At 41.6% G+C, this 18,457-nt stretch overlaps 1 protein-coding gene across 1 annotated transcript; it reads right to left on the bottom strand.

Moving 5' to 3' along the window:
* Positions 1–6,076: 6,076 nt before the first annotated feature.
* LOC128141869 (1,25-dihydroxyvitamin D(3) 24-hydroxylase, mitochondrial) lies at positions 6,077–16,351 on the bottom strand. Its single transcript, XM_052787181.1, has 12 exons — positions 15,768–16,351; positions 15,461–15,651; positions 14,939–15,032; positions 14,119–14,215; positions 12,830–12,921; positions 11,921–12,032; positions 10,376–10,521; positions 9,881–10,047; positions 9,024–9,102; positions 8,404–8,598; positions 8,184–8,295; positions 6,077–7,419 (listed from the first exon to the last, which is right to left on the bottom strand). Exons 1-11 carry the CDS (start codon positions 16,023–16,025, stop codon positions 8,185–8,187), a joined length of 1,542 nt encoding a protein of 513 aa, XP_052643141.1. The 5' UTR covers positions 16,026–16,351; the 3' UTR covers positions 6,077–7,419; position 8,184.
* Positions 16,352–18,457: the final 2,106 nt, after the last annotated feature.

Here is an 18,457-nt window from a genome sequence, read left to right as displayed (position 1 = left end):
TTATGGAGCCAAATTCCCATCATATGTCTTGAGTAACATATCTTTCAATTTCCCTCTTTTCTGCGAGTTGGTGAGAAAAAATAATATAGTTATTCTCAGTCTAATTAACATTTCTTTCTTTTATTCAAGCTCTGGAATGGATAAATCATGTTTATTGAACATTTTTACAGAGTACTGTTTTGAATTGAGCTGGTTGCCATTAACAGCAAAGTGTACTTGGATCCTTGTTATTTAGAATGGTAACATCTTTTCACTAAATAAATCATTCATGGCCAGAAATTATCTTTTTCTTTGTAAAAATCCAATGTTTATTCTAAGGCTTCTCTTCAGGGAGGTATACTTTTGACCTGTACCAAAATGTGACTTTTTAATAGCTTCCTTGATGACAACCCAGCATTATTTTGCGTTATCTAACAAATTGCTGTTCCTCCGATGATTTGTCTATGTTCTTCAAAGCTAAATGTCAGACACTGTTGTACACCACCCTTACTAAAAACAAACACCCCTAAATTCCTTTACTTATCACCTCAAAAGTAATCTCTTCCTCATTTACTGATGAATAATTTGTAATAAAATGTAAAAGTGAAATTTTTTAGCAAAAACTCCATTTCATAAAGAATTTTATTTGGTCACTAGTCTTGCTTAGAAAAATAACCTGGGTTTTTACTAAGTATTTTTAGAGATGTTATCAATGCTTCATTATAGGCTTTTGAATTTTTTATACACACATACAAATGTTTCATTCACTGTGATTTTCAAAAAATGTCATCAGTGAAACACTGTTACGAGAAATTACATGTTTGTTTCATCCTGTAAATATATTTAAACAGAGCATTGGTTTCAATTTAATTTTAAAGCAGAAAAACTTCTGCTTTTTCAAAGCTAGAAATTACAGTTAGCACCCAGAATTATTATGCTATTTAATATAGTGAAGGTATATTGGTATATTGCTGTGGATCGGATATCATTAGCAATTCAAGTATGTGAAGTATTGTTTTTTAAAAAATGAGCCATTAATTTTGTCGTCTTTGAAGTTATTTAAAGATTTCACAATTCTGCAAGCTGCACAACCCGCTTCCATCAGGTAGAAAATCCAAGATGCTCCAGGGTTTAGTCTTTAATGATTAAAAACACCTTTCTGTGTCATTCCAACCTCTTGTACACTTATTAAAAGGGAGAAGCTACAGTGGAAGCTCCCAATAAGAATTTAATAATATGTTCAGGGTGTCCAATTACTTGAGAAATTTATATCAGTGTGTTCAGTGACTGCATACAAGGTATCTCCTGTTTTGTTGTCTTTGTCGGTTTTGGCGGGGTTTTTTTAGTGGAATGTGCTTTGAAGCTTTTCACTTGCATTGAAATGAGATACTGAATGTGTGTGTCACAAGGAGCAATGTATATTTAAAGCTTTTCTTTTCTATTGCTCTGACTTTCAAACATAGCCAGAGGGAAGACAGAATTGTTCTGGAGTACCAAAACTTGGCATCTGCTGAACCCAGCAAAAGATGTGTGTGAGCCCAACTATCTTCACATCTTCCTGCCCAGAATCTTGCTCCCAAAGTCTTCCTTATTCTACTTATGCTCTGCAGGTCCCTGAGTAAAATTTGGATCCTAGCTGAGGCCTTCTCCTGTGCCTTATGGTAGGACGGGCAGTTTAATCCTATCAACTCGCAACCTCAACATAATGAGTGTGTTGACAAAGTGCAGTTGGGTATCTGCAGCCTGTGGCTGAAGGTTTCTGCAAAGCCACCAAAGCAGCTCCCAGTTTTAGGACTGAGGATGGCCTTTGCCCATGGATCAAGCTGGCTCTTGGCTGACCCCAGATCAGATATGTGGGTACTTTTGCCCTGAACCAGGTGGGACTGAGCTTGATCCAGGCAATGACCTCATCTGCAAAACTATTTGTGATTCCTATTGGTATAACTAACTGAGATAACAATAAAGGCTTTTTTTCTGGGAGCTTGAAAGTCTAGATAAGTGCAACCCATACTGCCTGAAGTATGAGTTTTTCAAAGGCTTCCTTCCATTATTTCCATTAAATTTGGAGAACATCTCTCCTTTCTTCACCTTGAGCCAACTCCATGCTGCTGGAAGTCCATCTGACAGTGAGGATACCCTTTAGTTCAAGCAAGACCTGCACCATTCCCCCGCTTCTCTCCTATCGTCTCCTGTGTTTATGTGGAACACAGTTCAATAGCAGGATGAATCAGATGTGATTCGTTTGATTTACTATCAAGTTTCTGGGCACCTAAGTTGATAGCGGAGGGTAAAGTATCATAAACGTGCATACCAATTTGGGAAGACTGAGGGGTAACTCCCGTATACAGAGTTCCCCTTTATTGCCTTGTTGTGCTCCCTGCCAGCGGCTGCCTCTGCTGCCCTCCCTCCTCCTCTGACATGCGGTACCTGGAGTTCATTCAACAAACTTAACAATTAGAGGCAAAGAGTTTGAACTTGTCAAGAGGAACATGCCCAAGAAAGCAAAGTATAATTTACCCTGATTATAAAATGCATTCCATTCCACACTTGTTTTGACATTGTCCCTTGGAGAAAAATATTTTTGTCTCATAAAGAAGTCTCATTGTTGCTTTCCTTGTCAGGAGGAGGATTGCTCCATAAGCGTTCAGCTCCATCCAAACCCCACAATGTAAAGTTTTCTAAAACTCCTTCTGGATCCAAATACTATAGCTTAAGTTTAATTTTTTATGTTGTTCCATAGCCACAGGCTCATAGAGCTGAGACAAAAACTATGGACAAGAGTTGAAAGTCAATGTAGTCCTTCCTCTGCTAGCAAAGAAGAATATGGGAATATAGAAGATAAGGTCCAGATAGGTATTGTATGAGGTGTTAATGCACTTCTGGATAAACAGACAAGAAAGAAGTGAACAGTAATATTCACACAGAGAGTTGGGCTCTCTTGGAAAAAGTACACTGTGACATTGAACCAGATCCCAAGTGTGATCTCCATCTGTATCAGCTACACTGCCCTGCCGAAAGAATTGTACTGACTCTGTAGTGGTTGATACCAGTTTCATGTTAGTTTACATTTCTCAGTGTCAACAAATGTATTCCTGTTTCCACCTCGGTGCACGAAAGGGATTTAAGGCAGCGGGATTGCAGCCTTGAGCTACAGTACAAGAGAGCGAAGAGGCAGCAGTATTGGCAGAAAGGTCAGGACGTGTGTTGTTTCTGTGACAAAACAATTTAGCATCTCTCTGGCTTTTACTCTCTTGAAAGCTGATACTCAGAAATACCCAAGAATAAAAGTAAGTAAATAAGCATAATCCTCAGTTTCGTAATATAATATTCATACTTTTTTCCCAAGCCATGCCTGGAAAGACACATCAAAAAAATTTGAACGAAGCCACCCACGCTATGGTATATCAATCCACGAGTTATCAGAACAACACACATCTAGGGCAAGAGATTAATGAGACTGCTTGTAGTTTCAATCTCAATAGGCCCTTTGTTTCAATTATCTGAAGTAAAAAGGCAGCTTTTTCTTCTAAAGCTACAACCCTTACATGAATTTTGAATATGTGTGCCACAAACAACATGCTGGAAATTGTTAAACTTTCTTCTTTTATAAAGAGTGATAATGCATTAAAAAAGCCACACATACACATGCAGTCCCACTGAGGTCAATACGATGTTTCACATGTTTAAAATTAAGCACTTGCTGAGTTGTTCTCCTAAAATTTGTTCTGAAATGAACTTTAGCTATGAACATTTTGCAGAATTAGTTTTTCAGAGCCTTGGTTATTTTGCCTGATCAGTTAAAGTCAGCATTGATACAGATATGAATTCTACCTCTCGTTGTTGAGAACAAAGATCCTTCTCAGTATGGAAGAAGACAAACTAGAACAGATTATCTGTCATCTAATCACAGCACTGAAAGGTGTATGCAGAGACTGACTCAGAGCATACTATATAACAGCCAGCTTGTAATGAACAGAAACATATATGAAAAATGCCAGATTGTCACTCCTGAAAACTGGCATTCTTCATCCATAAAAAAACCCACAGATTAATTGGCGCCAGCTTTGTCTGTACCATTCCCACTAACATGCCTAAAGCCTGAACAGAGTTAACTTCCTTTTGGATAGGTAAACCTCATTCACTTTCTTTTTGAGAAAGTTAATGGGGAGGCCAATGAATTCCATTCATTTTATGATCCAACTATCTTCCTCTGAGGAGTAACTGTAGGAAACGATAACAGAGAAGTAGTGTTGTCATTGTCTTTCTAGTGAGTAATACTGAATGAGCAAATCATTTCAAAGTAGCAAAGAACCAAACTGAATTTATCCAGCTGACCATTGGTGAAAGGTTTCATAGACATTTATTAATCTCAGAAGTATCGTAGTGGTTTTCATACTTCTGAAATACAAGAAAAAGCAAGCCATGTGGGTTTCTTAATGTGAAAGTCTGGCTTGGTCATTCATTATCTGTGTAGTTTGATAATTACCTATTTCCTAGGTAAATTGCTTTGGACATTTACTTTGAGGTAGCAGATTAATGAAGTTCTTTGAAAACTTCAGGACCTTGAAAATCTACAAAGCTTCCGGAACAAAATTTTCCAGGTCAGTGGTTATGGTACATTTAGAAATCCAGAAGACAGCACAAATTTGTGCCTCTGCTTGTATAGAGTTGGTCAAAACCTTACTCAGAGCAACACTTGTATAGATCTTTGAGTCCACTGAATTTAAATAGTGAAAATAATAAGCAGTTCAGTAAGCATGAACCTGTGATTTAGTATACAGAAGCAATAAAGGATTTCAAAATAGCTGATAACTACACTGTCAAGGTCAGTTCAACCAGATAACGCTTCTTCTCTTTGGTTGTCTTTAAAAGTTAAATCGTCGGAACATTTGTGACCAATGTGATATGCCTGGAATTGAACAATAGTCCTGACTTTCTGTTAACACTTTTTTCATGTTGGCACAACTCCATTGGCTCTAATGGAGTAATATTAGTTTATAATACTATATGAAGTGACTTAGTGTATATTATTGTTGTGGCAGCTTGGGTAGAAGTCCCCACACAGTCTTGCACCTTAGCTGCGGAAGCTCCCAGGGGATCAGGTAAGCACCTATGGTCTCCCAGCCCACCCTCTGTGGGCTCTGGGACCCAGTGCTCCCAGCTGCCGGATTAGTTTCAGCAGCACAATCTATAGTCACTCTAAAGTACACACTGCAATATGATTTTCAGAAAGCGACATTCTCACATAGTGCTGTACGATTTTTCTTACACCATCATTCACTCAGCTGGAGGCAGCCTTCACTTGGCAAAGACAGTATGGTTTTGATAACTGTCAGATTTACTCTTTGTGTAACCAACAGGCTGTCAGTCACAATGCTGGGTGGTTGGCTTTTTTTTTTATATACATCATTTCTTTTGATCCTGCAAAGGTTCAAACTATTTTCATCCTTCCTCAAAACTTTCTATTGATTTTATCTTGTCATAATGGCAGAGAAATGTAACAATCCCATCCCTGGAGACCTCAGTACTGTGCACGCTGGGGAGAAACAAGTTCAGACTGTGCTATGGATGCAGAAAACCTCCTAACATTAGCATTCACTGTTGTCTGATAGGATTATACAGAGGAAAAGGGGCTGTAGGCATGGATTTAATACATTCCTGAACACTAGGGCTGGCCTGGATTGAAGGAACGGCTAGATTAATAGCACAAAAGGAGTCTGGCATCAAGGTTCTGTGCTGCAGAGCTTAACTCCCTTGCACTTGCTAACCCGGGATCCACCTCATCAGCACTGGCCGGGTGCCAGGCAGTGCCCGCTATACCCTTTTGCCAGGAGCTGGGCTTTGCAAACTGTTTCCCAGCTAGAGTGTCATTATAGCACACAATCGGGCAACTTGAGGGGGGTATCATAAAGCAGAAGTTTTTCACTGTTGAATTAAAGTAACTCGATTTTGTAGAATTTCAAGTTCAAGCCCATTGAGAATATTAAGCAGAGGGATGAAAATACCACAGCAACTTTTTTGCAAGAAGTTACCATGAAAGACAAGGACTTTATAAGAAACTATAGAAGAGTATTTATAGAAAAAAAATAGAAATCTTTATTGTATTACAAAATTGACTATTACCAAATTGACTAGAAAGATTCAGATAATGCACAAATTGCTTTACACATTGTAATATGGCTACATTTACATGTCTGAGTATAACAGCAGAGGAAAACAAACAAAAAAAACCACAGGAGACAGACCAACAAATGCTAAGGACTTGTATCATTTCAGAATGTAAAAAAATAAAAATAACAATTCATGGTTACATATATAAACCTGTCCTTGAAACTGCATCATGGGAAAAATACACTAGTGATCATAATAGTTAACATACAGTATTACATGCAGGGCAGTGACAACTTTAACCTTTAGATGCAGGTATTGAAATCTCCACAAGAAATAGACCTCTTTGAAATGTTTTGGATCCTTATGTCCTGTGGGTCTTTGAAACATACATTTTATATTACTCATCTGATGAAGTAACTATCCTGTTAGGATAATCATCATTTAATAGTGGCAGAACCCATAGGATTCCAGTGATTCCATTTATGGATAAGGCCTTCCATGCAATAAAAGACCACTATGGTTTTACAATAAATTTGTGATAAAATGGCTTGTGTGGGAGTTGGAGGCATGAAACTCTGGGTATGAGCAGAGTATGTGGCAGGCACAGTACTGCAACTGTTCAAAGTACTGTGCAGACATGAGGAATAAATCCTGTTATATACCCTTGTCCTTATTTCCCTTTTATTAAGGAAGTGAATAATGTTAGGGAAAGTATACTTCTTTAATTATTCTAATTTTTAAGGCCTGTTCTTAGCCTTATTACAGACTGCCATCTTACTTCTCAGTTTAATTCATGACACTGCTAATTTGATAAGGACTGAGTTTCTTTTCCATTAAGCTGACTTCTCCAAGCTCTTCAACTCTGAGCTAACAGGGCCAGTTCAGTCATGACTGTTGTCCCCACAGGTGTCCTATATGACACCCACAAACTGGAAACCAGCTCTTTCCAAGCTAGCCTGCTGGACAGCTTGAGGCTATAATAATTTCACCATGCACTAACAAGAACTATACATAACATGCCACAGCTCATTATCAAGCTCTATCCTGTACAGCCCCTCAGCTGCACTAAATCAGTATATTTGCATAGGTATATGAACGTGCATGGTATTTTTCTTTCCTTTTTACATTGCTAATTACAGCTGACCTAACTAATCACATTTTCCCAATAAAACAGTATGGGAGCTTTTCTTGGTACTATTTCTAGCTCAACAATTGTTCAAGGGACACACATTGCAGTTTCTCCACTGGTTACCATAGGCTTTGACTTTCCCAGTTGATGTATATTTTTTCAGAGAAGGCAGCAGCAAGGTTGTAATTTATTTTCTGCAGCTGTATTAAAGAGAAAAGAATGTATATAGTGATCAATTGTTTAAAAGCAAATAGCACTGAACGAACTTCAGTTAAAGGAGTTACTCAGATTATACTGGGTGATTTTTTTTCCTGTGGTGTTGGCCAGCAAAAAAATACCACCCACAGTATTTTTTGTTAGCTTATTTGTATAAGCTTGTGAGCAGAGAAAATCTTACATTCAATTTTTTTGAACCAAAAACGTATAATAAGTTGCAACATTGCATGACTATTTACAAGTAGATATTTCTTTTCTTTATCCTTCTGTCTAAAATCAGGTTTTCTTATCTAAACTCTGTAGTGCGCTGGTGTACTCTTCCTTCACTAGGGCATTTTCTTTCTAAACTGTACATTGAAGCTCAAAATCAAATACTGTTTTTCAGGAAATATCTTCTAGAAATGCAGTGGAGAAGTTATAACAAAATAATGGCTATTATTTTCTCCTACAATATATAAATTTTGATTTCCCCATGTCTGATCTGCATCATGCACAGAAGACATGCTGTCTTAGAGTTTAAAACTAGACAGCTAACTGCAGAGCCATAAGCCATGCAAAATTTGTCTTCTTAGTACATAGAATATTTTCTGTTAAAAGTAACGAAACGTGATGGCATTTAATAAATCTCTCATTGTGAGAATAAAGCTTAGAAAAATATCTGTTCTCTTACACTCACAGTTCTATAAAAATTCTAAATGATGTTCCAAGAAAAATGTCTTATGTACTCAGGAGACCCTTACGCACATACCTTATCGTCTGTGAAATGCAATGGGAAGCTCCCGGCTGGGAATCAGTATTCCTGAATGGAGTGTTTCTACTGGTTTGTCATCAGTTGCTACAATTTGGTATTTGCGAATGAGCTGAAACACAAACATTCAGTGAGCATGCTTTGGCTTCTAGATCTTCTGATTAGGCTAAATGTTGGACAACCAGGCATTGTGTACAGAATGCCATTTTAGAGTATTTACCCAGCAAAGGGCCAAGTGAAGCTGTAGCTCTGCTACACGGCGCCCGATGCACATCCTCTTCCCAATGCCAAATGGAACATGAGAAAAAGGATTTATTAAGTCCTTCTGAAACCAGCGCTCTGGTTTAAACTGAGTCCAGCCATTAAAGTACTCTTCATTGCAGCCCAGGGCATGGCTATTTATCATTAGTACGGTCTACAAACAAAGCAATAGAGAAAGTCTCATTACAAATTGGCTTAGAGCTACCAAGTGAATCAGCTTGTTAATGGAAAAAAAAAAAGCAACAGTAAAGGCAAGGTAATTTCCTCAGAAGATGTCGTGTAATTCTCTGAAGATTATTTCCACCACAGAAAAGGTCATAGTTTCCCCAGAAAATCATGGGAAAGTTTGAAATTTTTTTTTAAATAGCACACCAAAATATTTTTGTCTAAATCAAACAGCAGTGCAGGCAGGTATGGTTTTCAGTTTATGGGAACTCTTGGTGTGAATTCCTCATTCCTTATCCTGGGACTCATCCATTGGCAAAGTCACTCTGAGACTGAAATACATCCAACTCCAGTGGTTTACAGGACAGTTAATCAATGACAAAATATTCTAGTAAGCTCAATTAATTGACTTACCCCTTGGGGCAGTACATAATCCCCCAGAACTATTTCTGTGTCGATGGTGCGAGTGGTAAATGGCACCGACGGTGTTAATCTACAGTGAAGAAAACAAAATGGGTTAAATTTCCAGCATTTTTTCTTCCTGTATCTATCATAGTTTACCTTAAACAACAAGGTGAACAAAATTATATATACTAGTGTTGTGGTTTAACCCCAGCCAGCAACTAAGCACCATGCAGCTGCTCGCTCACTTCCCCCCCACCCCCCTAGTGGGATGGGGGAGAGAATCGGAAGGAAAAAGGTAAAACCCGTGGGTTGGGATAAAAACAGTTTAATAGGACAGAAAGGAAGAAACTAATAATGATAATAATAACAATAATAAAATGACAATACTAATAAAAGGATTGGAATATACAGGCGATGCACAATGCAATTGCTCGCCACTCACCGACTGATGCCCAGTTAGTTCCCCAGCAGCAATCCCTCCCTGGACAACTCCCCCCCAGTTTATATACTGGGCATGACATCACATGGTATGGAATATCCCTTTGGCCAGTCTGGGTCAGCTGCCCTGGCTGTGTCCCCTCCCAACTTCTTGTGCCCCTCCAGCCTTCTTGCTGTGCATGAGAAGCTGAAAAATCCTTGACTTTTAGTCTAAACACTACTTGGCAACACCTGAAAACATCAGTGTGTTGTCAACATTCTTATCGCACTGAATCCAAGACATAACACTATACCAGCTACTAGAAAGAAAATGAACACTATCCCAGCTGAAACCCCGACAACTAGAAAATTCTTTCTCCTTAGTACACACTAGCTGGTAAAAAACTGTGTGATCATTTTGCTTTTTGCAAATTATTTGAGAAGTTTACCTCATGGATTCTTTCAGACATGCTTTTAGGTAGGGCATATTCTTCAAGTCCTCAGCACTTGGACTCTCATTAACAGCCAAAACACTCTGTATTTCCTGGAAAAGCTTTTGCTGAACATGTGGATTGCGTGAAATGTTATACAAAGCCCACAGTAAACTATTGGCTGTCTGAAACAAACCAAAAAGAAACGTAAGACCTCCATTTGTGGTGACAGAAACAAGAAGTTGCCAAAAGTTCAAAGCAACATTTACAGCTGGTCGCTGCCTTACGGTATTTTGTAAGCCTAAGGGATTATGAGCCATTCCAGTTGTTCTCTAGGAGTAACGAACAGAAGAAATAATCTAGTGATTTCAGGTAAAAATTCACTTGCACTTAGGCCACTGAAGCTACTACAGGATTAGCTCACTCTCAGGTGTTGTGATGGTTAGGTTATGGAAGAAAGCAGGGAGTTAGAAGGATGCTAATTTTAACAAGCTCTTGGAAAGTCAGGTTTACCGTTTCAACGCCAGCAATCTGGAGCTCTGCGATAGCAGCGTACAGCTCCTTCTTGGAAAGTTGTCCTGCAGAATAGATGTCACACAGGAAATCCTCCCGAGGGTTTGCAGAGTGTTTTTCCAGTCGACAGTCAATTGAGTGCTTGGCTGAGGAGGGAGAAGCAGGAGGTAATTAATGGAAAATTACTAAAAATACTATAAAAATAAAAGCAAAAATATGTCTCACATGCAGGATTTTGAAAGAAGATACCAAGCTGTGCTCTTTTTTTCAAGCAATGAGCATTATACCGAATAAATAATGGTATTTTCACTTTTTAGACAAAATAGTCACAAAAATCACTTCTGAACAGAAGGAGCTCCTGCAAACTATTAGGAATTCCGCTTTCTTAAATTAGGAAAGGAAATCAGTGATGTGTTGAATGAAGTATTTAGCAAACAGAAATACAAGTGTGTAAAATTTATTAGCTTGGATCTTCAAAGGGGATGAATGTGTTAAAGAATCAAAGAGACTTAGCACTCAGACTCCCTGAGGGGAAATTTAAGCCTTTGATTTACTAGGGGAAGGCAAAAATAGATGCCAAATTTCTACATGCTATTTTTTTTTAAATATAGAGGACTAGATTTTGCCCACCCTTTCTCATGAATATCCCAATTGTTAAGACTAGTTCCTAGTAAGGATCTCTTCATGTCAAGTGAAAGTGTCAAACTATTTTTTCTGAACAAAACTGGTTTGAAGTGTCTTTCCTAAAACCCATAAACTAAGAAGCAATAAAATAATTGCATGTGTGGCTGGCTGACCAAAGGTCCTGAAGTATCAAGTACTCAAATACCTAAGAGAAATATATCACTCAGCATTACAATCATTCAAGCACCAAAATCTTTCTTAATCTATAGCTATAACTGTCAGTGTCTAGCAAAATATTGAAAAATATAGACTTAATTCCATATCTGGAGTTAGAGTAATTTTTGTAACCTTGAAGGCCAATTCACCATAAATAGACAGAATATGTTGTCAAAAAGCCAAACTGTACTTTATGATTTAAATTGCTTCTGTTTAAGACTTACAACTATATCCAGGTTGTTCAGAAAACCTAACATTTCTTTTTTTTTTTTTTTTTTTTTTTTTTTTTAGCAAATAGGCTTTCGTTGCATGTAAAATTCTTGTTTCTCAAGAAAACAGCTCCCTTTGAGGGAGGTCCCTTTTCTCACTCACATACCTTGCCTTTAAAGAGATTACACACTTTCTGGCTATTTACTTTTATGGCAGATTAAAGTAGACTCATGATGTTGCTGGCTCCCAAATTTCTGGGGCTTCCTTGGGGATTGGGTATTGCCCCACAACCAGACCTAAGTGTTAGTCATAAGAAAACAGTGCTCCCATGCTTGGAATAGGTTTGTGGTTAGCTGCAGCAAAGGTGTCTCAGTCTGTGCCAAAGGCGGCAATTAACAGCAGCATAGAGCAGCAGCAAGTATGAAGAAAGTTAATTCCACCAAGCAGGAAACAGAGATGAAGGGAAAGGAGAGAAATTGTGTTTAAAACAAGAACCTGTTTTAAATATATCGTCCCATGCTTTAGTATGAGCTTGCCAGACTTTTGTGTTCAGACCCTTGTGAAGTTCCACAGGGGTCACCATCATCATTCCAAAAGTAGCCATCATCTGTGGTGGAGAAAGAGTTTTTGAAATCTTTCTTTAATCTATCTACTTGCAATCTCTGAACACAATTAGACTGTAAAGTAGGAGGCAATTTTCAGGGAGTTGAGATTCTGGCAGATTTTCCATCCTGGACAGAAAGGATGGGTCTCAACCTACTTAGACCATATCCAGCTAAAAATTAGGAACAGCCAGTGGAGGATAGGAGGCTTCTGCAGTGGGTGATTCATCCTATCTATTTTAGGCACCTGTTTTAGAATAGGACAAGCCACCCTTTGGCAGTGCCTCTCTCTCCCTTGACAACAGATGGAGCTAAAAAACTAGGCTAGGCTAGATACCTAACTTTTAGATGGCTGAAATTAGGCAGATATATATCACCAGAGTCCAAGTTGCAGCAAAATGCACAGCAGGTGTGCTTGCAGGAATGACTAACCTCCAAACCCAGCATTTGCATAATCCCCCACAACTCCAGGAGTCCCACCCAACAAACAGCAGTGTTGCACAACAGGTGTCTCAGAGGGAGAGGAAAGTTAACCAACCAACCTGACAACTCTATTTCCAGGATTACCTTGACATCCATACAGCATTGATCCCCTACAGATTTAGGCATTTCATAAATGAGACAGTCATTCAGTACTAGTTTTGCACATAAGTGTCACCTTGGATATGCAAGGCTGCCTGCCCATACACATGTGGTACAGAAGTTTGAGTTTCTTTTTTCAGGTGACCCATTTAAACTGGTATGCTCTTGTTAGTTGTAGGGGTAGAAAATCACTACAGCCCCAGTAAAGACTTTTCCATACCGTTTTTACAGCCTTGATGAAGTTCAAACTTTCTTCTTCTACATCCTGCTGTAGGAGACCAAACCTCTTTCCATACAGCACCAGACAGATACCTGTTGTTAAGCAAACCTAGCATTAGGTTTGGTACATGGTGTCCACCATTTATTGTCAAGGAATGGCTTGGATTACCTTATTGAAAAATGTTCTATGGTACACACCTGTGAAAGCAGCACTCAAAACACCATCTGCACATTTGCCTCAGACCCAAGTAGCAGTATATCTAGCTAAGGTGCCCTTATAGTAGCACTTTCTTCACAAATAAGAATCACCACTGATCCCCTCACAAGCAGCAGATCATTCTGCCAAGCAGGGCTGGCATATTCGGCAAATAAGCTGTTAGGAAACACTACTGAAGAGAACTGAGTTGCAGGAAAACTGGGCCTGAAGAGGCCATCTACTCCAGCATCTCCTAGCCCTTTCCACAGCCAGAAACCACCTGCAAACGCTGGCAGCATCCCACACACCACCAGTTTCCACCACTTTCCACTTGTTTTGTTGTTTTTTTTTTTTAAAGCTGTCACTATTTCTCCCTTTCCAAAAGTAGCCATCACCACTGACAGTGGAAGAAAAAAACCCCACTTTCAGGAACTCAGTACACAGGTTGCTGAGATGAGCCAGCCACGAGCAGACACGTCTGGCAGAGCTCGTTCAGTTACACACTATACCCAACCATCCCTCCCCTTGGGAACAACTGATGCAGTTTCTTCTGCCCTAAGTCATTCCTGGCAGATGGTTCCTTAGTGTACTCTGAAAGGTTTCTAAAGATGGAGGCTCCTGTGTCGGTAACTTATTCCAGTGCTTCTCAACCCCAATGTAAACTAAACATCTTAAGTGGAATTTTCCAACTCTTCTCTACAAGGAATACTTCTTCACTGTTATTGGATCATTTCATTGATCTTGTGCTGCTGATAATTAACAAATATCAGATGGACAAAACCGGTCATGTGTTATCTGATCCCGCTCTAGGTAAATGCACTGTGAGTCCCCCAAGTTTTGGATTTATAAGTCACTATAATGTTTGAATTTTTTTACAAGCCACATAGATAACCGAACAGAAGAGTTTGTATAGCTGCTGCTGAATTTTGCACTTTTACTGATAGTCCCCTGGCTTTTCTGCAACCCACTTTCCATGATATTGTAGCTGATAGTTTGGAAATAATCAGCCTACACATTCATCACTGATCCTACTTTAACTGAAATACCATGGCAGGTACAAAACGCATACCATTCTCAGGGAAAAAACAACTTACTTTCAAATGACCATTTGTTGAATTCTGAATAGACATCTTCCATTTGTCCATTGTCGTTACAAACATCATCTATTCTGTACATGAAGTCCTCCAGGACCTAAGCAGTTGAGAGAAGAGAGAGAAAAGAAGGGAATAAAATGACCTCAGCTAATAAAAATCCTGTGTAATTTAGCATTTCAGCTGTCTTTTAAATAGATAACAATTTTGCATAAGAGAGGAATACTTCTGTTTCCTGTTCTTTGAGCAAGATTTGATTTCCCTGTGTTAACGTATGCTTGTATTTTACACAACTGTCATGTTATTACTGCTTGTACTTTGACGAGCTGAGGTTTCCTCCACAGGGATGAAATGCTTCAGTCTGATGCTGGGATAATACTGGAGTTTCCACAATAAATAGGATAAAGCTGTTTATCACGGATGCTCCTCAAACTCAATGAGGAACACAGACGTTAAAGAGGGAGGTGTTCCTTGATGGGAGGAACATAAGAATGAAGGGGGTAAGGGCAAAAAACACTAAATGCAAGAAAAGTAAGTAAAAACTCTGTTTGCAGGAGCCCGTATCATTGTGGAATAATCTTATTGTTCTGTGGAAACGGGCAATCTCAATTCCAGGTTTCTGTGTGGTCTCCCTTTTGGTCAGACCCTGATAATCAGTTTGTACTTACTATTCCCTGAATGATTTCAAGAGTATGAACTCATGGTTTTACCACTGTAGAGCAAATCAACAGCTATGCAGGCAAACAGGATCATTTGATCTGCTTTTACTTCCCAGGTTTCCAGTGGAGTGGGGATAGGGAAAGAGTTTCTCAAAGCACAGTACCTCATTGATCGTGGTATCCAGTTTCGCAACTTCCCTGGGTTTCATTAATTTCTTTTGAAAGGCACTTCTTACCCTCTGCCAGTCCTTTCCTTCCCTAGATTGAATTAAAAACAGCGAGGTTGAAAAGAGAAAGGCTTAAAGAAGAAAGAAAGAAAAAAAAAAAAAACATCAAACCCGCGGCATGTGCAACGAGACATCTCCGCCAGCGCCGGGCGCCGACGCGCCTTCATCGCACCGACGGCCGCAAACTTGACGCCGCAGCCGCTTCTCGGCGGTCAGGGGATGAAACCCGCTCCGGACGGCAGCTCCGGGCGGCGAGCCCGCCGGCACAGCCCGGGGAGGGGGTCCAGGTCCCCGCGGAGCCGGGAGCGGCAGGTTGGCTGGCGGCGGCCGCCCGCCCGCAGCATCCCCCGGGCACCTCGGAAACCGCCCTCGCCCGCACCGGCTCCCCCCACCCCGCACCACCGCGGGGAGCAACCGGCCCTCCCTGCACCTCCCCAGGGCCGCCAGGGTGCCACTTACAGGATCAGCAGCCCGTAGCCCTCGTCGCGATAGTCCCGATAGGCTTTCCAGGGCTTGATCTCCAGGCGCTGGGGGCAGGAGCTCTCCCGGCGGTACAGGGCTTCCAGGAGGCAGGGGGCTGCGATGTGCACCGAGTCGAAAGCCCCCAGCTTCATGCGGAAAATCTTGCCAAACCTCCTGTGGTACTCAGCCTGGGGGCGCAGAAGAGAGACCCCCCCCCCCCCCGTCCGGTGAGTGCGAGGCGCTCCCCTGACCGCCCCTCCCCCCAAACCCCGCCGCAGCATCCCCATCCCTCTGCCCGCCTCACCAGCGTTTCGTGCTGCCTCTTGAGCCCCCCCTTCCAGAGGACGTCGGGCAGGCTGCCCATCAGCGGCCAGCGGGGGGGGCCGGGCAGGGCGGCCAGGGGGTGCCCGCGGCCCCGCGGAGGGGGGGTCGCCGCCGGCCGCAGGGCGCAGAGGGAGGAGGCGAACAACCGCTGCGCGGGGGTTCCGCGCCCGGCGGGGCTCGGCGCGGCGCGGCCGCAGGTGAGGGCGGGGTGCCGGAGGAAGATGCTGCAGGCTCCCATAGCCGCGGCGACAAGACACCCATTCCCCACAGATGTTCCTATATAGCAGCCGGGAGGCTCGCTGGACTTTCATCGGGGGCCAATGGGAGCCCTGGGTGGGGTGAGGTGGGGCCGGCTGGCCCGGCCCGGCCCGGCCCCGCCCGGCCCGACCCGGCCCGGGGAGGCTGCGGGGCAAGCGGTTCGTGAAAGGGTTCAGGCGAGGCAGGAGGGCACCGCGCCAGCGCCGTCCGCGCCTCCGCCCGCGGAGCTTCCCCGGGGGCTGCCGGCGGCTCCGGAGCCGGCGGCGAGCGGGAGGCAGGCGGCGGCCAGCGCGGCAGGTAGCGGCACCCGCTCGAGCGAACGGGCTCGTAAAGCTATTTCTCTCTGTCTCTCTTTTAAAAAAAAAAAAAAAAAAATTAAAAATCGGCTTTTTAGGCGGGCGAGGCGGCCAGGGCGCACCGCGTGAAACGTAGGGGGGGCTGTGGTGCTCATACTGCAGTGCACAGGTGGCTGGGTAGTTCAGTCTTTCCTCGGTATTTGCACTCTGAAATGACGGAATAAAAATTGCAGGGGGCTGAGAAATAATGAGTTTTGTTGGGTGGACTGCTCTTACCCTATCTGGCTGACTAACCACCTATTTATGAAAAGGGCATGTGAGTGCATCATCTGAGAAGGCAAAATTCCCTTCACTATTAGTGTTGGCAGCCATTAAATTCCAACAAGAATCAGTTATTGCCACAAGTCTTAATTGGAAACTGCACAGCAACCCTCAGAGAGAACCAAAGGTTGTCGTGCCAAGTGAAGGCAGGAGAGGTGCTAGCACAGACAAAGCAGGTCAGGATACCTGGGTACTTCTGTCCTCTCCTTGCAAGAGAAGTCAGAGAGGCTGTGGATCTTGCTGCAAGACAAAAAGCTACCTGTAAACCCGAGGATTTCCAGGAAAGACAGGTATGCTACAATGAGGACTTGATTTTCTCCTACCCCACACTACCTTTTTTCATCTTTCACAAGTTGTGTTTTGTGACTCAGTTCTTAATCCCCTTCATTTAAGTGTCTGACAGTAAGATGCAGAGTGTGCAGATAGATGGGTGTGTTACGCAAGGGACAAGCAGAGGAATAATCAGAAGATGGGTCTGACATGGAACCTGAGACCCATAAAGGCACATGTCTCAAAGTCAAATTAATAACAATAAAAAGACCAAGGTAGCAGTGATCAATACAGAGAAAAATGTACCAAAGCATGACAACTCACTGCAGACTCTTCCTGTGATTTTTGTACGTCCTTCCCAATCTTGTCCCTCTATTTCAGTGATTTTCTTCTATGGGATCACACTATGTGGGCCACAAGATCAGAGCACTCTCTAGATGGGCGTTAAAATTAAAGCTGGTTCAAAGGTTTGCAATTTTTTTTTTTTTTTTAGGGAAAGTCCACAAGTTGATATTCTTGTGATTTGTTTTCTTTGAATCAGTTCTACTGGAAACACATCTTGCTGTCCTTATAGACTGAGTGCAGTTCAGGCTTCATTCAATAATAAGTTCTTCTGAGAAACCAGACAAGAAGAGACAACTCGTGTGCTCTGTGGACACCTGTCTATTTAAAGAATCAAAATGAACTCATTTGAAGGGTCACAGCTTAGTGCCTGTGAAACGATCTCTTTAGAAGAGTCTGGAATGGGCAAGTCAAGACTAAACTGGGCACAGGTCAATTTTTCCATGTTCGTTGCTCCTATGGGGAAGAAACCACCCTGTTAATACGAAATCTTCTCCATTAAGCTGTTTTTAAATTACAGAATGGAAAAGGTTTTATTTAACTTCTGTGGTCGTGATGTAACTCTCTGGCAGGGAAGCTAGTGTATTTGTAGCTCAGCTAGGCCTGGAGCTGAGAGAGCTAATGATTGCCTCAATTTCTGGTAAAGTGCAGTTCTAAGGGCATTTTCAGCCTTCAATTCTTCCTCCCCTCCCTTTTAAGAAATCTCAAAAACAAGCCTTTAATTTTCAGCAAGATCTTTTCTTGTGACCTTTAGAACATATCAAGGGTTATCTTAAAATGACACTAGTTACAGGGTTCTTGAACTGAATTTTGGGGGCATATCCTCACAGGATTATCACTCCACTGAGGCACCTGTAACAGTGAAGATGTCACCATTGTCCTGCAGATGTCTATCCACAAGACTTCCGGGTATTTTCTAATAATTGTAACAGCTAATAACAACCGTGAGTGAAAACCCCTCTTCACTTCTATACTATGGCAAGGAGTATTTTTAGGTCAAAGACCAGGAAATATCTGAAGATCAAAAATAGATAGCTTATGATACATATTCTTCTATGCTTCTCTTTTGCTACAGAAAAAAATGTGTTTTGATTTCTGCCTCAGAAGTCAGAAGACAATGTTCCTTGAAAAATGATCTGCCAGTGTGATGCTTCTGTATAAGATCTGACAGGGACTGTTGCAG

This window comes from Harpia harpyja, chromosome 1 (genome assembly GCF_026419915.1).
Source record: "Harpia harpyja isolate bHarHar1 chromosome 1, bHarHar1 primary haplotype, whole genome shotgun sequence".
Taxonomy (NCBI): Eukaryota; Metazoa; Chordata; class Aves; order Accipitriformes; family Accipitridae; genus Harpia; species Harpia harpyja.
The sequence above is the reverse complement of the archived record's forward strand: the minus strand, read 5'-3'. Positions and strand labels throughout refer to the sequence as shown.

Coding starts and splice junctions, on each gene's coding strand:
- LOC128141869 (XM_052787181.1), bottom strand. CDS start 16,025: ATGGGAGCCTGCAGCATCTTCCTCCGGCACCCCGCCCTCACCTGCGGC. Junction 15,033..15,460: donor GGCTACGGGCTGCTGATCCT/GTAAGTGGCACC, acceptor AATTCAATCTAG/GGAAGGAAAGGACTGGCAGA. Junction 12,033..12,829: donor TCATCAAGGCTGTAAAAACG/GTATGGAAAAGT, acceptor TCTCCACCACAG/ATGATGGCTACTTTTGGAAT.